Source organism: Haemorhous mexicanus, chromosome 7 (genome assembly GCF_027477595.1).
Source record: "Haemorhous mexicanus isolate bHaeMex1 chromosome 7, bHaeMex1.pri, whole genome shotgun sequence".
Lineage (NCBI taxonomy): Eukaryota > Metazoa > Chordata > Aves > Passeriformes > Fringillidae > Haemorhous > Haemorhous mexicanus.
In genome coordinates this window covers 22,084,408-22,101,402 of record NC_082347.1, presented here as the reverse complement: position 1 = coordinate 22,101,402, position 16,995 = coordinate 22,084,408, and the positions used below count along the sequence as shown (strand labels likewise).

Sequence of the window (16,995 nt, the reverse complement as noted above, 5' to 3'; positions counted from 1 at the left end):
AGATTTTATTAACTTAATTATATCCATCCTCTCCTTGTAGCCAGTCTACCTTAAAAATCACAAACATATGCATTTTTGTTTTCTAATACTTGTTAAGTACATAAGAAATGGGCTTAAAATTCTTTAGAGTACTACACACCAACCAGTAAATTCCTATTCCTTGCCAGCAGGCAACGAGGACATTCTGGCAGGTGAGGAGTTCTCAGGCACTAAGGATCTCGAGGGAAAAATTCATAATCCTCCACTCAAGCTGCTTTAAGTGCCCCCAAAGGATCACCTATCTCTACTCTTAAATAAATGTATACCAAACCCAAATAAACAAGCATTCCAGGTGCATTAATCTGCAGCCCCAAACCTTTCAAATTCTCAGGCAAAAATAATCAACTGTGAAGTGCAGCAGCAATACCACCTTAGCTTCTCTGCAGCACTGTTCATCAGTCTCTTACCATGGTTTCAACAGAGGTCAGACTTATCATCTTCATGGACAAATGGGAAAGCTGAAGCACAGAACACACACCTGGCTTATCTGCAGTCACCCTGCAAAGCCATAGCAAACCCAAAACCAGATCACAAATCCAATCATTAGTCAAATGCTCTGTTTGTTTTTCTACATTATCAATTACCCATAAGTAAGAGGTAACAATTTTCATAATAAAATTGAAAGGATATTGACATTCAGGGTCCAGTTCTGCTCATAGTTCTCCCCACATCTCATAGATACCATAAGCATAGGAGCATCCTGCCAGGCCCTTGTGCCACCAGCCCAGCAAGTGAGAGCAGAGCAATCCTAGTTTAAAAGGAAGTCTACTTGGGCATAAATAAAAGCTACCATCAATTACAAGTCTCCCACAGAGTAATCCACATGTGAATACAATAATGCATGTGCATAAATTGGAAGGGAACTTAACAAACCATGCTCAGACACTCGTCTTTGGTAGGAAGACGGCAAAACGTCATCTAATAGGATGAACAGATTTTAAACAGCTACAGCATACTGGGAAGTAAGGTTCTGGGAATATCCCTGTTTGGTACCTCAATACTGGAGCTATTACAATGCAGGGAAGTACCACTCCTAATCCCTGCTGTCAGCTAAAACATAAGACATAAGACATAAAACAGGCCCCATATATGCTACAATAAATATTCTTGACCTGAGTGTTAGTCTATTTAGCTTTCAACAAGTGTTTAAATTACTCTTATCCTGGTTAAAAAAGTTCCTAAAAACATGGGATATCACCACTAATTTCATTAATACCTTCCTAGTGCTTATCGGCTCATACTGCAACATATCTTCAAAGATCATCGAGACAGGATTAACTGCTTCGGGAGAAACCTTACCTGGTGAATGCTCCTGCCTCATACGCCAGAGAGATAAGAGCAGAACGTCTCTTTGCTCCCCAGATAGCAGGAGCCACTTCTTCTGAGCACGAGCAGATTGCCTTAAGTCCCAGTAAAACGGACTATAAAACTCTTACCTTCTCCCTTTAAGCACTAAGGATGATTTTTTCCCTCCTGTTTCATCAGGCAGCAAAAGTAATCATGTCTCTAAGCAGTAACAGCTGACACCTATTTACTGGGTAATTGCTGCAGTTAAAGGGGATTAAGCACAATGAACTCGCTTTCAGCGATAAGGCAAAGCCACCCCCTCCCCTTTGCCGCACTTCCCGGACACACCTGGGAAGAGCTCAGGGGAATGGAGGCCAGCCAGGCCTGCCAAATGGAGGGCCGCCTGCTGGCTAGAGCCGCTTTGCCGCAGCCAGTGCCGAAAGGAGATGTGTGTCTCCCGCAGAACCCCAGCAGTAACCGTGCCGGACACAAGGCCGGCGGCAGCACAGGCGCGGAGAAGCCCCCGAGCGCCGCCGTGCCACACGCCCGCGCTGGGCAGGCTCAGCGGAGGGTGAGAGCAGCACCTGCTGCAGCCTCACGGCTCAGCCACCTGCCCTCAGGAGCAGCCGAGATCTGCAAGGTGGGAATAACAGAGACATGGCAAAGCAGCAAAGGCCTGAGCGGAACAAAGCCTACCTAACGGGGCACACATGAAATGCTAACAACAAGAGGCAATATAGAAACAAAACAAGTTAAATCCAACTAACTTTTAACTTAAGAAATGATGCTTACACTGCTAGAACTGACAAGCTCTGTGCCTCTGCAGAAGCATCCCAGCTAGGACACAAAATACACTAGTTGACAAATAACTGTCACAACTTGAGATCAGCATGTTTACATCAGGCAAACCAAATAGCAAGATAGCTTCTCCCACAAGAAGAATCTTAAATATTGGTGAGGAAAACAAAGACCAGGAAAGGAAGAAATAGCATAGATTTGCCAAGAATCAGAACAAAAGCAGAATTTCCCTATTATCCCTGGTCTGTCAGGGAAATGCCATAAAGGTAATTTTAACAGGTTCTATCATCCTTGTGTTTATAATGCTAGTATTCTCCCCTCCCTCCTTTTAGTTATGGTATGACTTAAAAATGTAATGTTTAAAAAGTTAAGTGACACAGGAATAAAAACCTCCTCTGTCAACTGATTCTTATCCCAGAAGTACCAATTTCATATTGTTTGGGAGAATAATGTGACACTCCAAACTTTACACTGTTTAAATGTTATTTTATTAAATATCTTCAATTCAAGGTTTCATTGTAACAAAGCTATGAAGGTTCTACCAACATTCAGACCAAACAAACAAACACTAGCTAACTTTAATTATTTCTATATCATGCAAAAATTCTGCATCAAATGCCTTCCATTTCCTGTTTAAAATGTGATATTTATAATATATATTATATAGATGCTTACATTAGCCCCATAAGAGAACATTAAGAATGCTAAAGGTGTACAGCTGTGTTTGATAATGGCCATACCAAGCTAAGGTTCTCATTAACTTAAAAGGAAACAAAAAAAAAAAAAAAAATCCAAAAGAGTTTGTCTCCAAGACTGTGCAAAAACAAAAAACCCAACAGTTCTCTTCTTTTAAAATTTTCTCTGAAAGATGCATATACTTAATACAGAGGGTTCTCTTTTTTAACTATTAACAATTATCAGGTAAAGAGACAAGGAAGATCAGACCGAAAGAAGGCATGCATAATGTTTTGTATTTATCTTTTTAAAGTGGCATAACTGTAATCTGTTTGCTTTCTTTGTAGCTTAAAAAATTTTCTGAATGAAATATCAAGGCTTTTTACTTTTCCACTTCAGTCACCGTCTTAAAAATGTTTTGAAATAATAAAATCTAGCGTTTGCCCCCCCATGGGTTCAATCCTCTCCTCACTCCTCCCCTGGGATAGCAAAGGGAGGAAGAAAAGGATGTTTGCTCAAATAACCCTGGGAAGCGTGGATGGTCTTTTCCTCCATCAGTGGTCAGCTGATCTAATCCTGGTGTGGGATAGCACCTCTCCAATAAAGGGAGCAGAGTGCTATCTGCTGCAAAGTAACAGCTCCGCTTTGTGCAACAGCTTTTATTTTCTGCATTTTATTGAATAAAGATTAAAATTCCAAATTCTCTTTCTTTTCTTCTATAGTCTGCTAAAAGATTGCCACACACTTAGTACACTGTCACAGAAATAATTTTAACTCTCTCTAGAAATCCAAAAAAATTAGTAGGGGTAGATAAATTCAGGTAAAAGCCCATTCCAACTTCTGCAAGTGATGCCTTCCCTTGGTCAAGACAAATCCCATCAGGTCTGCCAGAAAGGCCATTTTCTTCTTGGGGCTAGGCTCCCTCCTTGGTAAGGTCAACAAAACACTTCCATATCTCCCACCCAATGAATAAAGGAACTGAACTCCTTTTGCAGCAAAGAAAGAAAAGGAAGATGAATTGGCCCAAAGGACGAACGTCAGATCACGTGTTCATTCCCTTTCCCCTCTGCTTCATGAGGTATCCTCTAACACCCAGAGGCAACATGGGGTGGGGGGTGGCCTGGATTCCTTCAGCTACAGCTTTTGAGGTTCTGATCTGATAGTTTTCTGTGTTACAACATCACTGTAAAAAATAGAAAAATTACCCAAATAAACACTAGGAAACATGACACTTACAAACATCAGATGGGTTAGTGGTGGGGAGAAGCACCTGGCTGGGGCTGCTGGCTCCCATTGCTATTTCACTGGAGACCAACAAATCATACAGGAGGCCAGGTAACCCCTTTAATTCTACGGGTGCATATATTTCAGTATAAAAAACACACGCTATTTATGCCTCATATAGGAGTGTATGTGCAAGTTTTCATGAAGAACATAACACTAAATTTTTTGTCTGCTTCCTAAGGAACATGTGTTCTGCAGCACTGTGGATCCCAACTATGCTACTAAAAAGAAAAAAATAGAAAATCCCATACAAATACTCTCTTCCTCTAAAATCTCTGCTCTTAATGAAATGGTTTTTTTATTTTGTTAAATTAAATAAGCTGGCTTCAAAACTCCATGGTTGTCCAGGTAGTGGCTGTTTCTAAAACCAGTATCACTAAAGAGCGAGCTTCTATTCAAGTTAATTAATTGGGTTAATAATGGGTTACTTAAACCCATTTTTAAATCCCTACTTCCATCTTTAGTTTTAAATCAACATTCCATTTTGTTTTATTTCTTAAAAAAAAAAAAAACAGAAAAAAAAAAAGAAAAGTCTGTTTTGGGATCCAGCAGCCGAGCAACCAGGTCTTCATAGCGTTCTTGCTGTGCAGAAATCGAAGAAGAAACAGGCTGAAGTCAGTCTGCTGGGCAACAGTAAGAGAAGCACCTCCTCTCTCTTGAACCCCAGTCTTCACACTGGCTCCTCTGGGGTCTCCTTGCCACCTCTCACCGACTGTAGTTGCAGCACAGCCCGAATGTGGTATTAACTTCCACATCGCTTTGCGGAGCACGGTTCAGCCATCCGCTGTTCAAGCTGCCTCCTTTCTTGCTCTCCCTCTCTCTTTCTCTCCTTCACTTTTGCTTTCCCCCTCACTTCATTTCTGAAAGATGTTCCGGCTGCTGCCACTTTCTTAGCCCTGGGGGAGGGGGCATGTTGGATAATCTGTCATTTATTTAGCATTATTCCTGTTTTTTTATTCTTTTATACAAACAACATGTCTTTTTTTTTTTTGTTTTGATTTAAAAACACCTTCGTACAGCAGAAACAGACACGATGGATCCATGGAAAACAACAGAAAGGCAGTGCCCGGAGCATCAGATGCATGCAGGGTTTCGTGCATTTGGCTGCTGCCTGTTTGTAATTTGTATTTATTTTTTTAATGTCAAAACAGACATGACCGTTGCTGTCACTCAGGCACTCCAGAGCTGCTTGCTAAGAAGATATTGCCCTCCAGCTGAGTATCTCCACAAGATGCTGCAGTCAGGAAGAGGTAGTGTCCACCCAGAAAGGAGAGGGGAGAACAGGATGGAAGATGGAAGGAAATAAAGCCATACATTAGCTCTACACAATTTTAAAAATCACGTTTTCTACAGGTTAATTGGTGTAGGTAGAAACCCCTAACACAAGACAAACAGCAGCTCATGAGGAGACCTCTAAAGGTAAGAGGCACTCACTTCTCCTTCCAGGTGGCTGAGAATGTCAGTGAAAATTAAGTAATTGCTAAAATGTATTACGTATAATGTATATTTGGAGCAGCCCTGAGCCCACTCTCTCACAGCCATGACCCAGAAGCTGAAGAAGTTTTCTAAGGAGTGCTCAAAGGCTCTGGTCCTAAGGAACATTTTCTGCCTCACTTTCCATTGGCTTTTGCATTGAACTGAAAGAAAATTATATTTTTATTAGGGTTTTTATTTTTCAAATCTTCAGTAATTTTGTCTCTGAACTTACTTAATATTTAAACAAATGTATGAGCTTCTCTGCAGTTTTGTGAAATTGTAGCCCTTGTGACTGCTTTTAGCAAAGGCCCTTCCTAGTTAACCCTCATGTGCCAAATTACAGGATTTATTTTGATCAGTTTTAAGTCTGGGGTTTTTTCATGTCTGTTTAGCATTATCCTGTCATGAAAGTATAGCCAAACTCTTCTTTCTACCTACCATTTCTTAGTTTGAAAATCTTTGCAGAATCTCTCTTATAAGTCTTTTCCCTTCTTGGTTCCCACTCTCTCCTTACACAGAAGTTCTCTGATTAACATCAAACTTTTTTTCTGGCTGCAGTTTGCTTTTCAGATGATCTACCCAGAACTGAACTCTGCCTTCCAGGTGAGAAGAAACCACTAATTTCTATTTAAGCATTCTTTCTCACTTCATTCATTCTTCATCCTTAGCTTTCACTGCACGTGGGATAACACTACTCCAAAATGATTCAGTGCATTCAGATGGGGGCTGCCCACACTGACCCCATTTGCAATTGCTTGTAGGTATACCTCCTTCAGAACCCAGAAATGCATGCAAATACTTCAACTTCTATTAGTTTACAGGGTATTTTTAAATATTGTTTTAACCAACATTTTGTGGTTTGGAAATACTTTCTGCTCTGCAGTTTTCAGAAACCCTCCAGCACATACTTTTGGAGGGCTTCAGCATTTCCACAGCCAAGAAACATACCTCTTCTGCAGCAGACTTTCCATTCCTAAATTTACTCAGAAGTCATAGGCATAGCCACTGAGCCATACTGATCTTTAATTTAATAATTTCTTCTGCATCTTTTTTTGGACAGACGTCTCCCTCAACATTTCTGTGATGAAATCTGATGTAAGTTTTTTTTTGTTTTCCTGCAAAGGCTTTTTCCTTCTCACTGCCTTACTCCCTGGAAATTCAGCTGATTTTCCAGCTCCCTTGAAAGCTTCCCTGCTTCTGGTGCCCCCAACTGGCTTCTGCTTTTCAAATTCCATCTGTGACCTCTGCAGCTTGCTTGTGATAGTTCACATTCCTTCCCATTGCCTTCAGTAGGGTTGAATACCTCACAACACATGAATACAAACTGCTCTTGGCTTAGTACAAAGTTGTTCACAAAAATAGGACTGAAGTAGCAACTATACTTGAGTGGTTCATCCTTAAATGACCACATTAAGAAAAAGTTGCCTCCCAGTTGGAAATGTTTGTTGTGCTTGCCCTTAAATAGAAAATACTTAGTAAAAAGGTCCTAAGATCAAGAAACTTTGGGCTATAAAATGAATGTAACATGTATTTCAACATAAAACAAAAGGATGCAGAAAGACTTTGTACATCTAATTAAAAGAGACCACTAAGGCAATAAACGAGAATGCCTTAATGCTGAAGAAGTAATTTGATCTGATGTCCTTCAGCAGCAATCGACTTGTAATGACATATTTTAAAGCCAAAGTTTCTTTCAATTATGAATTGTGGCAAGTTAACTGGGGGATATTTTACATCCTCTGATATTACTGTTTGTTTAGATTCTTTTCCATTCTGAGTTTTCTCAACGTGGTACATTAAATACTTCTTGCCTATTGGAAAATCAGTAGTAAAATTTATATGAATAAACCTCACCCCTTATGGCACAGAAATTGTTCTGTATGGATTCCACAATATCCTTCCTAGAAGATGACATAATCATCAAAAAAGTCTTCTGAAATGACCCCCAGCATGGAACAGTAGACATGAAAGGGCCAACCTGTGCACAGCATGAGATACTCTTCCTCTCTGCTCCAGATTAGCCGTTTGTCCAAGCACAGACCTGAGCACCTGGAAGGTAGCCCAGCTGCTACAAGGGTACCTATGCCCAGGAACAGCTGTCTGGCACATGACTCCCATTTGTCAGGAGTGGCAGGCAACCCTACTGAGTCCAGAGGACAGGACTTAAAGGAACACCATCTACAAGCCAAAGTTTTCAGTCCTACAGACAACTAAATATGGTTCTCTCACGGCCAGCTAAACAGCCTTGAATGCTGAATTCCCACACAGAGCAGCCTCAGCTGTGTGTGTGATGTACTCCTTCCCTGAGAGTCCATACCCGTATTTGATCCTCACTGGAGAGGTGCTGCAGGAGCTCCAGAGCAGTGGTAGTGGACATTGAGCCACTTGCCATCTCGGCGGTGCCAGACACGGGTCTCCTCGGACTGCGTCGTGCGGGGCCGGCCTTGGCCGTCGATGTACTGCGTCAGGCGGATGTAGGCAATGCAGGCGGCGTCCTCCCCGATGACATGCACGTGGGGGTTCAGGATGGTCGTGTGGATGGGCTTGCTATTCTTCGACAGTACTGGCAGGACATGCAAAACCATTGGGTTCATTTTACAATTCAGAAGGAACAGTGTCCCACATTCTCCAACCTCTTCTATATTCTACTCACCTTTCACTGGATTCTGGAATACCACAAAAATTGGTCCTACAATTTTTCAGGAAAAATCCAAGCAATTCTTACCCCTATCACCTGTAGTTCTCCTTAGAAACTGCACACTTACTGCCAGGAATCCCCTGGCCCCTTGGCCCCCACTTCCTCTGCTGCTGTGTCTTCAGTTATGGGGAAAGATCTTTCACTTACAGAATATCATTGCAAAGGAGTCAATAATCAGGACATCTTTAAGCTAGGACAGCATTAAATATGAACAAACCTCAGAGAAGTGTTAGAATCACTCCATAAATAGGCTGTTGAGAGAGACAAAGTCTCTGCATGCTTAGAGAGCTACATACTGCCCATACTAAGGACCTTGACCTAACCCCGAAAATAAAACATATTGAACAGCTCAGGATTTAAATTTCAATTATCTCATCCTGTGGAAACATCCAGGAAGGGAGACAAATCCCATAGTATAAATGATACCATTTCTCCAAACTCTTTCCTGCCCCAGGCTGACAAGGTGACTCTTGTCTATGTAAAAGGTTCATCAGGTCTTAGAGAGCTGAAACCATCCAGGGAAAACTCAAAGCAAAAGCATCTTTATGCCTGACCATTCAGTATGCTGCCTCCATCAAAATCTGATACACGTTGCCTCCATCAAAATCTGATCATTTTTTCCATTTTTGTATCAGTAAGAAGCCCAGTGATTCAAACTTTTAAAACTCCTGCAGTCCATGCCAGGTACAAAACATTTCCACCAGGCAGATTGTATGCCTGGAGTGAAGGGATGTGGGAGTTAGAATTGAAATTGTTGCTGAACAGGCTTTTAATCAAATTCCTGCTTATTCTGATAACCAGTAAAAACGAGGCAAACTTTCCTCCCCAAACATGATCTAAAGGAAGAGTAGAGAGAAAGGTTGGAGTTACCAAATCTACCCACTCACAGTTTTCAAAGTAAAACTTATGGAAATCCATTCCTTCAACCAGGTTCCCCAGTGCTTCAGGTTCAAATGAGGTCAAGCCAGGATCACAGATTTTTCTGCAAAGAAAAGCAGCACAGGCTTACACTTTGCATTTGAGCCCAAGAGCTATTCACACAGTGAAGTGCTGGTATGCAATTTGACTCACACCCTGTGTCCACCTAACTACATCTCCCTACTCCAAGAAGTAAGTTCCTGAAGACTCAGCCCTACTGTAACTCAAAGAGCCAACTAGATGGCATTTCACATGAAATAAATTTTGAGGTTACTGACTTTCATTTTATTATCTTGCTGCTCTTCACGTTGCCCTCTCCTGCACTTTTCTTACAAACCCAGGACATTTTCCTATTGTTGCTCCTGTTGCTGTTTGCTACCTGATATTCATTTAGAGCTCTACTAGTCCATCCCTTACTCCTAATTGATGTAGGCTAAGAAGGATAACAACTTTTACCATCCCTGACTGTGTGACAGCTCCTCATACCCAGGAGCCAGGGCATCACTTGCACACAAGCTGATAAACAACCTGTCAGAAAGCATCTCTACTTACGTATAAGCCTCAAAATCTCCATTGTTGATGGCCTCTATCAGCTGTTCTGTTATCTTAATGATCTCTTGCTTACGCACTGTGAACAAGAAGAAAGAGCAATTTAGTGGTGCTCAAGAGTTCAGTAGAAATACGAGGCTAGTGGGTGCTTCCTACAAGCAATTTGTAGAGCACCATTAGTCTAGATCTCATAGGATGCTGCTCCCTGCAATCTGGAGATATGCAGTTAAGACAGTCATCCACATGAGGGTAGGGGGGCAGTGGTATGAAAGGGAAATGGTGATCCCATAATGCAGGGAGAAAGGAAATAAAGAGATCATATTCATTTTCATTTTTTTTTCTTCTAGAAAGGTCTAAGACACCAGATGTGTCTCCTAAATGACGGCCAGAGCTGCTTCGGGAGAGTCTGACCAATGAATGCCAGTGGCCCCCGCCCATGTGAAGTACTTGTCTGGCAGCTTGAGATGTGGAAAACCTTCACCACAGTAATCATATACAAATGGCCACCACACAGATCAAGCCAATTGGAAAGAGTCTCCCAACAACTTGCCTATCACCATCATCAATACCTCAGCTATTGTGAATGCTGCAAACAAGCAACTGGGACATGTAGGGATGGCTTCTGCAAGCTAGAAAGATGACAGCAGCAGGATAGATGGGTTGGATGAGCAGGTCCTAGCTATGTCTGAGAGTGCACACTGTTCCTCAGGCAGTTAGCTTCTGCCAATCCCTATGGCACAATTCTTTACAGCACTCTGACATCATTGCCATTAAGCCAGCCCAGCACTCTGGCCTTCAACATGAATGAAGGCAAGGGCTGTCAGTCTACTGTTGTTTGGCCCCTGATTGGCCAGCCCTTCTGCACTCTCTTCTCTTGGTTCCCCACAGCAGACTGCCGAGGCCCCATCCCCTCTGCAGTGCTCCATCATCCACACTGATCTCAAGAATTAATAACATTTACAAAGTTTCAATTAGGTATGTTAAACAACACAATTCTGTTCTATGACTCGTGCATGCACCATACCTATGCCTGAGCCTATATGCACAACATCACATCTCTTCAGCCTTCCCTACAAATGTAGGTAGACTCACACATTATACAGGCATTTAAGAGGTTCTCTAGCATTCTTTTCAATGTTATCAGATAATATAAAATTCCTACCACTAGAAGTGCCATTCTTGTCCCTTTCAGCATCTAAAATATACGTGTCTGAAATGGAACCAGTCCCCTGACTGTTCTCCCTTTGGGCCCTGAAACAAATTGGGACTTCTGGGAAGTCTCACATAGGCATCTTAGATGCCTATCATTAGGGGTATGCTGTTTAAATCCGACCTCCTACCCTTAGACGTTCAAGTCAGGGAAACTGAATTCCATTCTAAATGCCAAAAGATGCTACTCTGAACTGCTCTCCCCCTTGCCCATGTGCCTCATCCCACCACTGGTAAGTGCAGCCGAAGAGCAACAAAATAATAATCTCACTGGCTATGAAGGATGTCCATACCCACTCTGGAAATCAGTTAAGAGAATTTTACTACTGAGCCAGCTTCAGAAAGCCCTCATATAGGGGACATCTGGCTCATAACAGTAAGGTGGCTGGTTTTGCTATGCAGGCTGTATACACTTCCACATGTGAAAAGATATACACAGGGAATGGGTCAAAACAATACAGTGGGCTATGTCTGTTGTGAAAAATGTCCTTACAAGCAAGTTTTCTGGGATTACTTTCACAGGAAGAAGGGCTACTTGTTGGACCTCCAAACCACGCACCACCAATGTCCAGAAGATGGAGTACATGGGAAAGGCTGCATTTGGGATGAGTGAGGGAGTCTGCAGTCCACAGTCACGGTGTGCTGGCTCATCTTAAGGAAATCTGCATCCCCTTCCAAGGTGCCTTGATGCAGTGCCATCAGGCCTGTCCTTCAGCACTAGTCCGTCCCATCAGACTGGGCTCCTCTCCTGGCTTTCACTTCATGTCCCGAGCTAGAACCGGCACAGGGGAGATGACCGCTCTGTCCAAAGGACAGAGAGCCTCGGGATGTCCAGGGGGACGGGGTTCGCGCCTGCCGCTCCCGATGAATCCGCGGGTCCTCCAAAGAGGCACAAGAGGGAGGCGACATGCACCAGCACGGTCATCGAGCGTGGCCCGCGGCTGCTCCACCCTGCTTTGTACGAGCCCAGGAGGCAGCCCCGCCACAGCAGCTACACCGCCGGCCGGGGAGCGCCGCGGGCGCGTTCGGCGAGCGCCGTTCACGGCCGGGGCAGAGCCGGGCCGGGCTCCGTGTCCCCGGCGGGCTGGGCCGGGCCGGGCCGGGGCGGCGGCCGCGGGCGGGACGGGCTGAGGCGGCCCCGCTCCCCGCCCCTGCGCGTGGCGCCCCCCGGCGGCCGCCGCCGCTCCCCGCACCCGCTCCTGCGGCCGCGCCCCCGCCGGACCGATGGCGCCAGCTCGGAGCGCCCAGCCCGGCTCGGACGGACGGGGTGAGGGGCAGGGGAGGAGAGAGGAGGGAACTTTACATCTAGGGTAACTAGCATAAGTTGCACTACTCCACTACTGCTACCCAGCTGCTAACTTACACGGTGCTCGGTTAAGTACAAAGGGAACTACTGGAGTTAGCAAAGGCTCCGACCGAGCACGCTCTAACTCCAATGTCTGCCCTGGGCTGTCCCAGGCATGGAGCTTCTCTTCACAAGACTGTGTAGCTGCAAAACAAATGTAAGCGTTAAAATAATAAACGGACAAAAATTAGAAAGTAAAATAAAAACCAACAAAGAAGTACAGACACACACAGCCCCAGCCCCAGCCAGCACACAAACACACCCACATCCCAATAACTTCTACCTGCTCTCCTGCCTCTGTCACATCACTTGGGCCAGACACTGCTCGGCAGGGGCCACCCGGGCACTGGTGCAAAAAAGCACAGCAGGAATTGCACCAGTGTTGGAGGAAGTTTGAGGGTGACCTAAAACAGTGGCTGGAGTAATGACAGCAGCACAAGGGCAAGTACAAGATGGGGTTAAAGAAAGTAGGGATATCCAAATCACTGCACATCTCAGCTTGGAGGGAAGTGAAGTGGGAGGACACTGACCCACTTGGCAGAGAAGTGATTCAGCGCTCCTCAGTGTACCAAGCAGGGCCTTGCTATGAGCAAGAGGAAGGAATTGATAAGAGAGCAGTGATGGAGAGCTCACAGCAAAAGGACTTCAGAAGAGATCATTTCCCTTCCATTCTGGCTAGGCAAAACACTTTTCCTATTGCACCTTACAAACCAGCGGTCTGACATCTTTGAGCTACTAACAGAGATGCTCCAACTGCTGTATCATATGAGATGCTGGTGCTGTGTGTAGAAAACCAGGGAAATACGACAGGAAGAGACAGAAGAGGACACGCCTGGTTCTTCCTTCCTAAACTGACCTGAATGGAATCAAATATTCCAGATGTTCCCAGCTCACAGTAAAGAGCCTTCTGCTATTGCTTTAAAGTCAGGCAGCTAGTACAGTATGTCTGTGTAGGAGAAAGGCTGTGAATTCCACCTAGATTTTCTCCAACCTAATAGCTTTTTTTCATATGCATTTTTCAGAGTTTTCCAGCCACAGGCTCCTCTACAGAGCTAGCAAGTTCAGTAGATATCAGGCAGAACTTATCATAACTCATAGACTAACCATAGTACCAGCTAACTGAGCTAAAGACAAACACACAAGGTAAAGCTCGTGACAGACAAATGCTCTTCAGAGCCAACATTATCCCAGAATTTTCACTCATAGCACCTGATAATGGATTAAAAAATGCTTTGGGGTCTTTCAGGAGCCACACCCTCCCTTTCAAAGCACCTTAAAGTAGTCTGAAAAAACTGGTTTTTGTTCCTTTGGTACTTCTGAGCACCGTCAGTGTCAGAAGTCCTCAGAAGTTCTGACGAGTGAGACTGAACTCAGTCTCATACATCCCCTCCATAATCACATAAGCAGACCTGCACCACTGACCCCATTTACCACAAGGAAAACTAACAGATGCAGTGACTCGCCCAAGGAAACCCCAAAAGGCAGTGTCTCTGCAGAGAACTCCACATCTCACCCAGATGAAAGCAAGGGAATGAAATTAGCTAGGATGAGGTTCTGGTTTTTGATTTTTTTTTTTTTTTCCAGATAGGGAAGGAAATGTTTGGAAAATTTCAGTGTGCAAAGGAGGGTATTTTGCAGGAAGGGAGATGATTTCTTTGTATTCTGGAACACTGGAAATGGAAAATCAACATATTGGAAGGAAGTTGAGGAAGGGAAAAATCTTAGGTAAGGAGAAATGGGAAGGGTGGAGGAAGGGGTGAGAAAAAGATGCTGTGAAGCACTGCACCCCTGGACTTACTGGCTGAGAAACAGAGAGAAAGCTGGGACTGCATGGACTCAGTCTGTGTTTTGCTCTCACTGTGCCTCCGTCCTTCAAGCACTGAGCTGCCGTCCCCGGTGGAGAGAGGGGGAGCTAGCATGGCAGGGAATTAAAACACAAACACAAACAAAACACGCAAGTTCAGTAAATAAAAAAAGAGAAAGTAAATAGGAGAACATTAAAGAAACCACAATGCTGGGCACAAAACATGCAGGAGTATCCTCCAGGGCAAAGCCAAGTAGACAGCTCGACAACATGAACCTGCTGTGCAATTTAGAACAACACAAGGGCGGGGGGTGGAGGAAGAAGGACTACACGCACTGCCTTTAGCCCCACCACAGTGGAAACAACATATCCCTGAGGCAACTGTCATTGATGGATAAAGATAACATCGCCTACAGCGCAGCAGAACTGATCTGTGTATCCTGGTGTCTATTTAAAACAAGAAGTTGGCAGAGGAACTGCACAAGCACTTCCCTTTTCTGAGAGTCATGGCTATGTAGAGCACTGAGAACTTCGACACTCCCAAACCTTTTGGTCTACTTAGTTTTGCTCAAGTGCTTGCTTATCTTAAAATATGGAAGGGCAGGAATGGAAAAAGAACACTGGTGAACACAGCTACACTTAAAACTGGAGGACTAAAATTACCAGAGCTGGCCACAGCACAAACCACGACTGTGCAAACTCTTTCCCTCCCAATCACCATTCAAATGCTCCCTTCTATTAAAATCATAACAAAATTTTCTAACCTCTGCAAAAAAAAAAAAAAAAAACACCAAAGCACAGTTTTGATCTGTAGCAATGTAGCCCTATACAACTCTGTACACTGAGCAGCTGCCTTCCTTCCTACCCACCTTCTGTTCCAGTCCTAGACTCCTTTTCCTTGCAGCATTTGTATTCCTGACTTACAATACCCATTGGCTCAGCTAGCTCAACCATGGAACCTCTCCAAAATAAAAAGTGCCACAGGAGACAAGGTTCTGGACAAATACCCATTCTGGATGGCTATCCAGAAGAGCTGATAAATCAAATTTATTACTGCACTATGAAACCCATCCAGTTCCCGTCACTCAAAGCTAGGTTCCTAAACCACAGCTTACTCTTTGGCAAAAAGGTGGGAGCTAGAACACTGTCCTGTAATGAGGCCAGATCTTCTCTGAAACAATCTCTATTGCAGAGCTCATTCACTCACTGGCATGTGTTTCTGCTCCCTGTGATTCCTCAGAAGAGGAGCCAGCAGCTTGTGACAAGCCACAGGAAAAGCATCACGAATTACCCCACTGACAGATGTGACATTGCTGCTACATCACAGGGTCAGAACTGATTTTTCCCTGGGTATGTAACTCAGATGAACTACAGGGAGAACGAGAATACCTCTGCCTCAAAATGCAAGTTATTAACACATTTGTCTCAGAATGCAAACTACCTTCACCCATCTCAAACTTGTTTATTCAGGAAAATGTCTGCTCATCCTTCATTACGGAGATTAGGCAAAAGATAGCTGCTCAAACAACATGAGCAGATATGGAACTTGGAGCTCCTTCATTTAAGAGGTTTACAAGCACATGATATTCATGATATGGTCACTGAAAGATATGAAAATTTTTCTCGGCCTCTCCCTTTACTGATATTTCAGTCAAGGACAACAGGCTGAGAATTATCTTCATCTTAATAAAAATAGACCCAAAGAGAAAAAAATAACGAGGGAAGTCTTTGCATGTCACAAAAGATATTCCCAGAAAGGGGTGAAAAGGGAGACTGAGTAGTAACAGAGAGGTTTCAACTCTCTGTAACCTACAGGGAAGCAGAAAAAAACAAGCAGAGTTCAAACCTCCAGGGGCTGGTAGGGATTTTCCACACCTAGAAATGGACTGGAGATGAACAGATTATGATATATGCAAGAAAAGAATTCCAACTCTGAGACAAAAACAAATTAGCTCAGTGTTTATATACCACAGAGGCCAAGTCAGACGGTTCCCCAATGCATGGTCCCACTGTGACAGGAATGACAGCGTCATGGCGAATTTATGAACTGAGTCAGACACAGAAATCTGGGAAGCTAGTTCAAGGCAATGATTGAATCTCTAGAATTCCTTGCCTACACTTAGCTATATTAGAAATTACAGGCAAAATACCTACCTTTCAGATCCTCATCTTCAGTTGTGGTGTTACAGCTCTCTGTGGAACCCTGCACGGCAGAACAGAGCATTACCAGGCATCAGCAGTCGGGACAATGAGCAAATAGTTTGATTTCTTTGTGAAGAAAGATGGGGAAAAGCACAAAAACATTGGCAGGGATGGAAGGGAGAGGATGATACAAGGAAGATTTGAATGTAAGCAGGCCAAATACAAAGCACAACATAACAGCATCTCTGCTCAGCTTTTGCATGTTCGAGCTCTTAACCCAGAACTTTTACAAGTGTGGAAGTTACCAAACTCTGTCAACTGAAATCTAATGAGAGTCGCTTCTGTTTGGAAGAATAGCCACAAGAAGCTAAAGAAGGGCTCCTAGGCTTTCTCAGAGGAAGTGTCCATTAGCAGAAGAAAAAAAAAAAAGCATAAGTGCCTGTATCTCCTCTTCCATCCCACATATGAAAGAGAGTGGTGGTTATACACCACAATAGGAAAGATGTGTTACTATCTGAACAGTTGTTCTTACTCAGCCTCACTCAGAGATCCACAGCCATATAACACAACCCTCCTAGTCTATTGTCATCAGTATTCAGGAGCATGCTACAAACTAGACATTGGAAAAGTAGAATCTGAATTAAGACACATGAAGACAACAAGAGAGAAGCAGAGGTTTTTCTAACAACACTCCCATCCCTTACCTTTATGCCATCTGTAGCATTATGGACAACAGTTGTTTGAGGCTCCTAGGAAAGGATGGAATAATCA

General features: G+C 43.7%; 1 protein-coding gene across 14 annotated transcripts in view; it reads right to left on the bottom strand.

The window, feature by feature from the left end:
• Window positions 1–2,589: 2,589 nt before the first annotated feature.
• The window catches only part of CAMK2G (calcium/calmodulin dependent protein kinase II gamma), a 120,100-nt gene continuing 105,694 nt past the window's right edge, over window positions 2,590–16,995 (bottom strand). For 5 of the 14 annotated variants that reach the window (XM_059851356.1, XM_059851344.1, XM_059851348.1 and 2 more), the window contains 8 exons: window positions 16,929–16,973; window positions 16,237–16,285; window positions 14,077–14,190; window positions 12,297–12,422; window positions 9,728–9,803; window positions 9,145–9,239; window positions 7,877–8,122; window positions 2,590–5,317 (listed from right to left, as the gene is read on the bottom strand). In XM_059851356.1, coding sequence (XP_059707339.1) covers window positions 7,890–8,122; window positions 9,145–9,239; window positions 9,728–9,803; window positions 12,297–12,422; window positions 14,077–14,190; window positions 16,237–16,285; window positions 16,929–16,973 — 738 coding nt within the window. In that variant the 3' untranslated portion in view covers window positions 2,590–5,317; window positions 7,877–7,889. The remainder of the gene's footprint in view (window positions 5,318–7,876; window positions 8,123–9,144; window positions 9,240–9,727; window positions 9,804–12,296; window positions 12,423–14,076; window positions 14,191–16,236; window positions 16,286–16,928; window positions 16,974–16,995) is intronic. The other 9 variants (XM_059851350.1, XM_059851352.1, XM_059851351.1 and 6 more) reach the window with 3 other exon arrangements.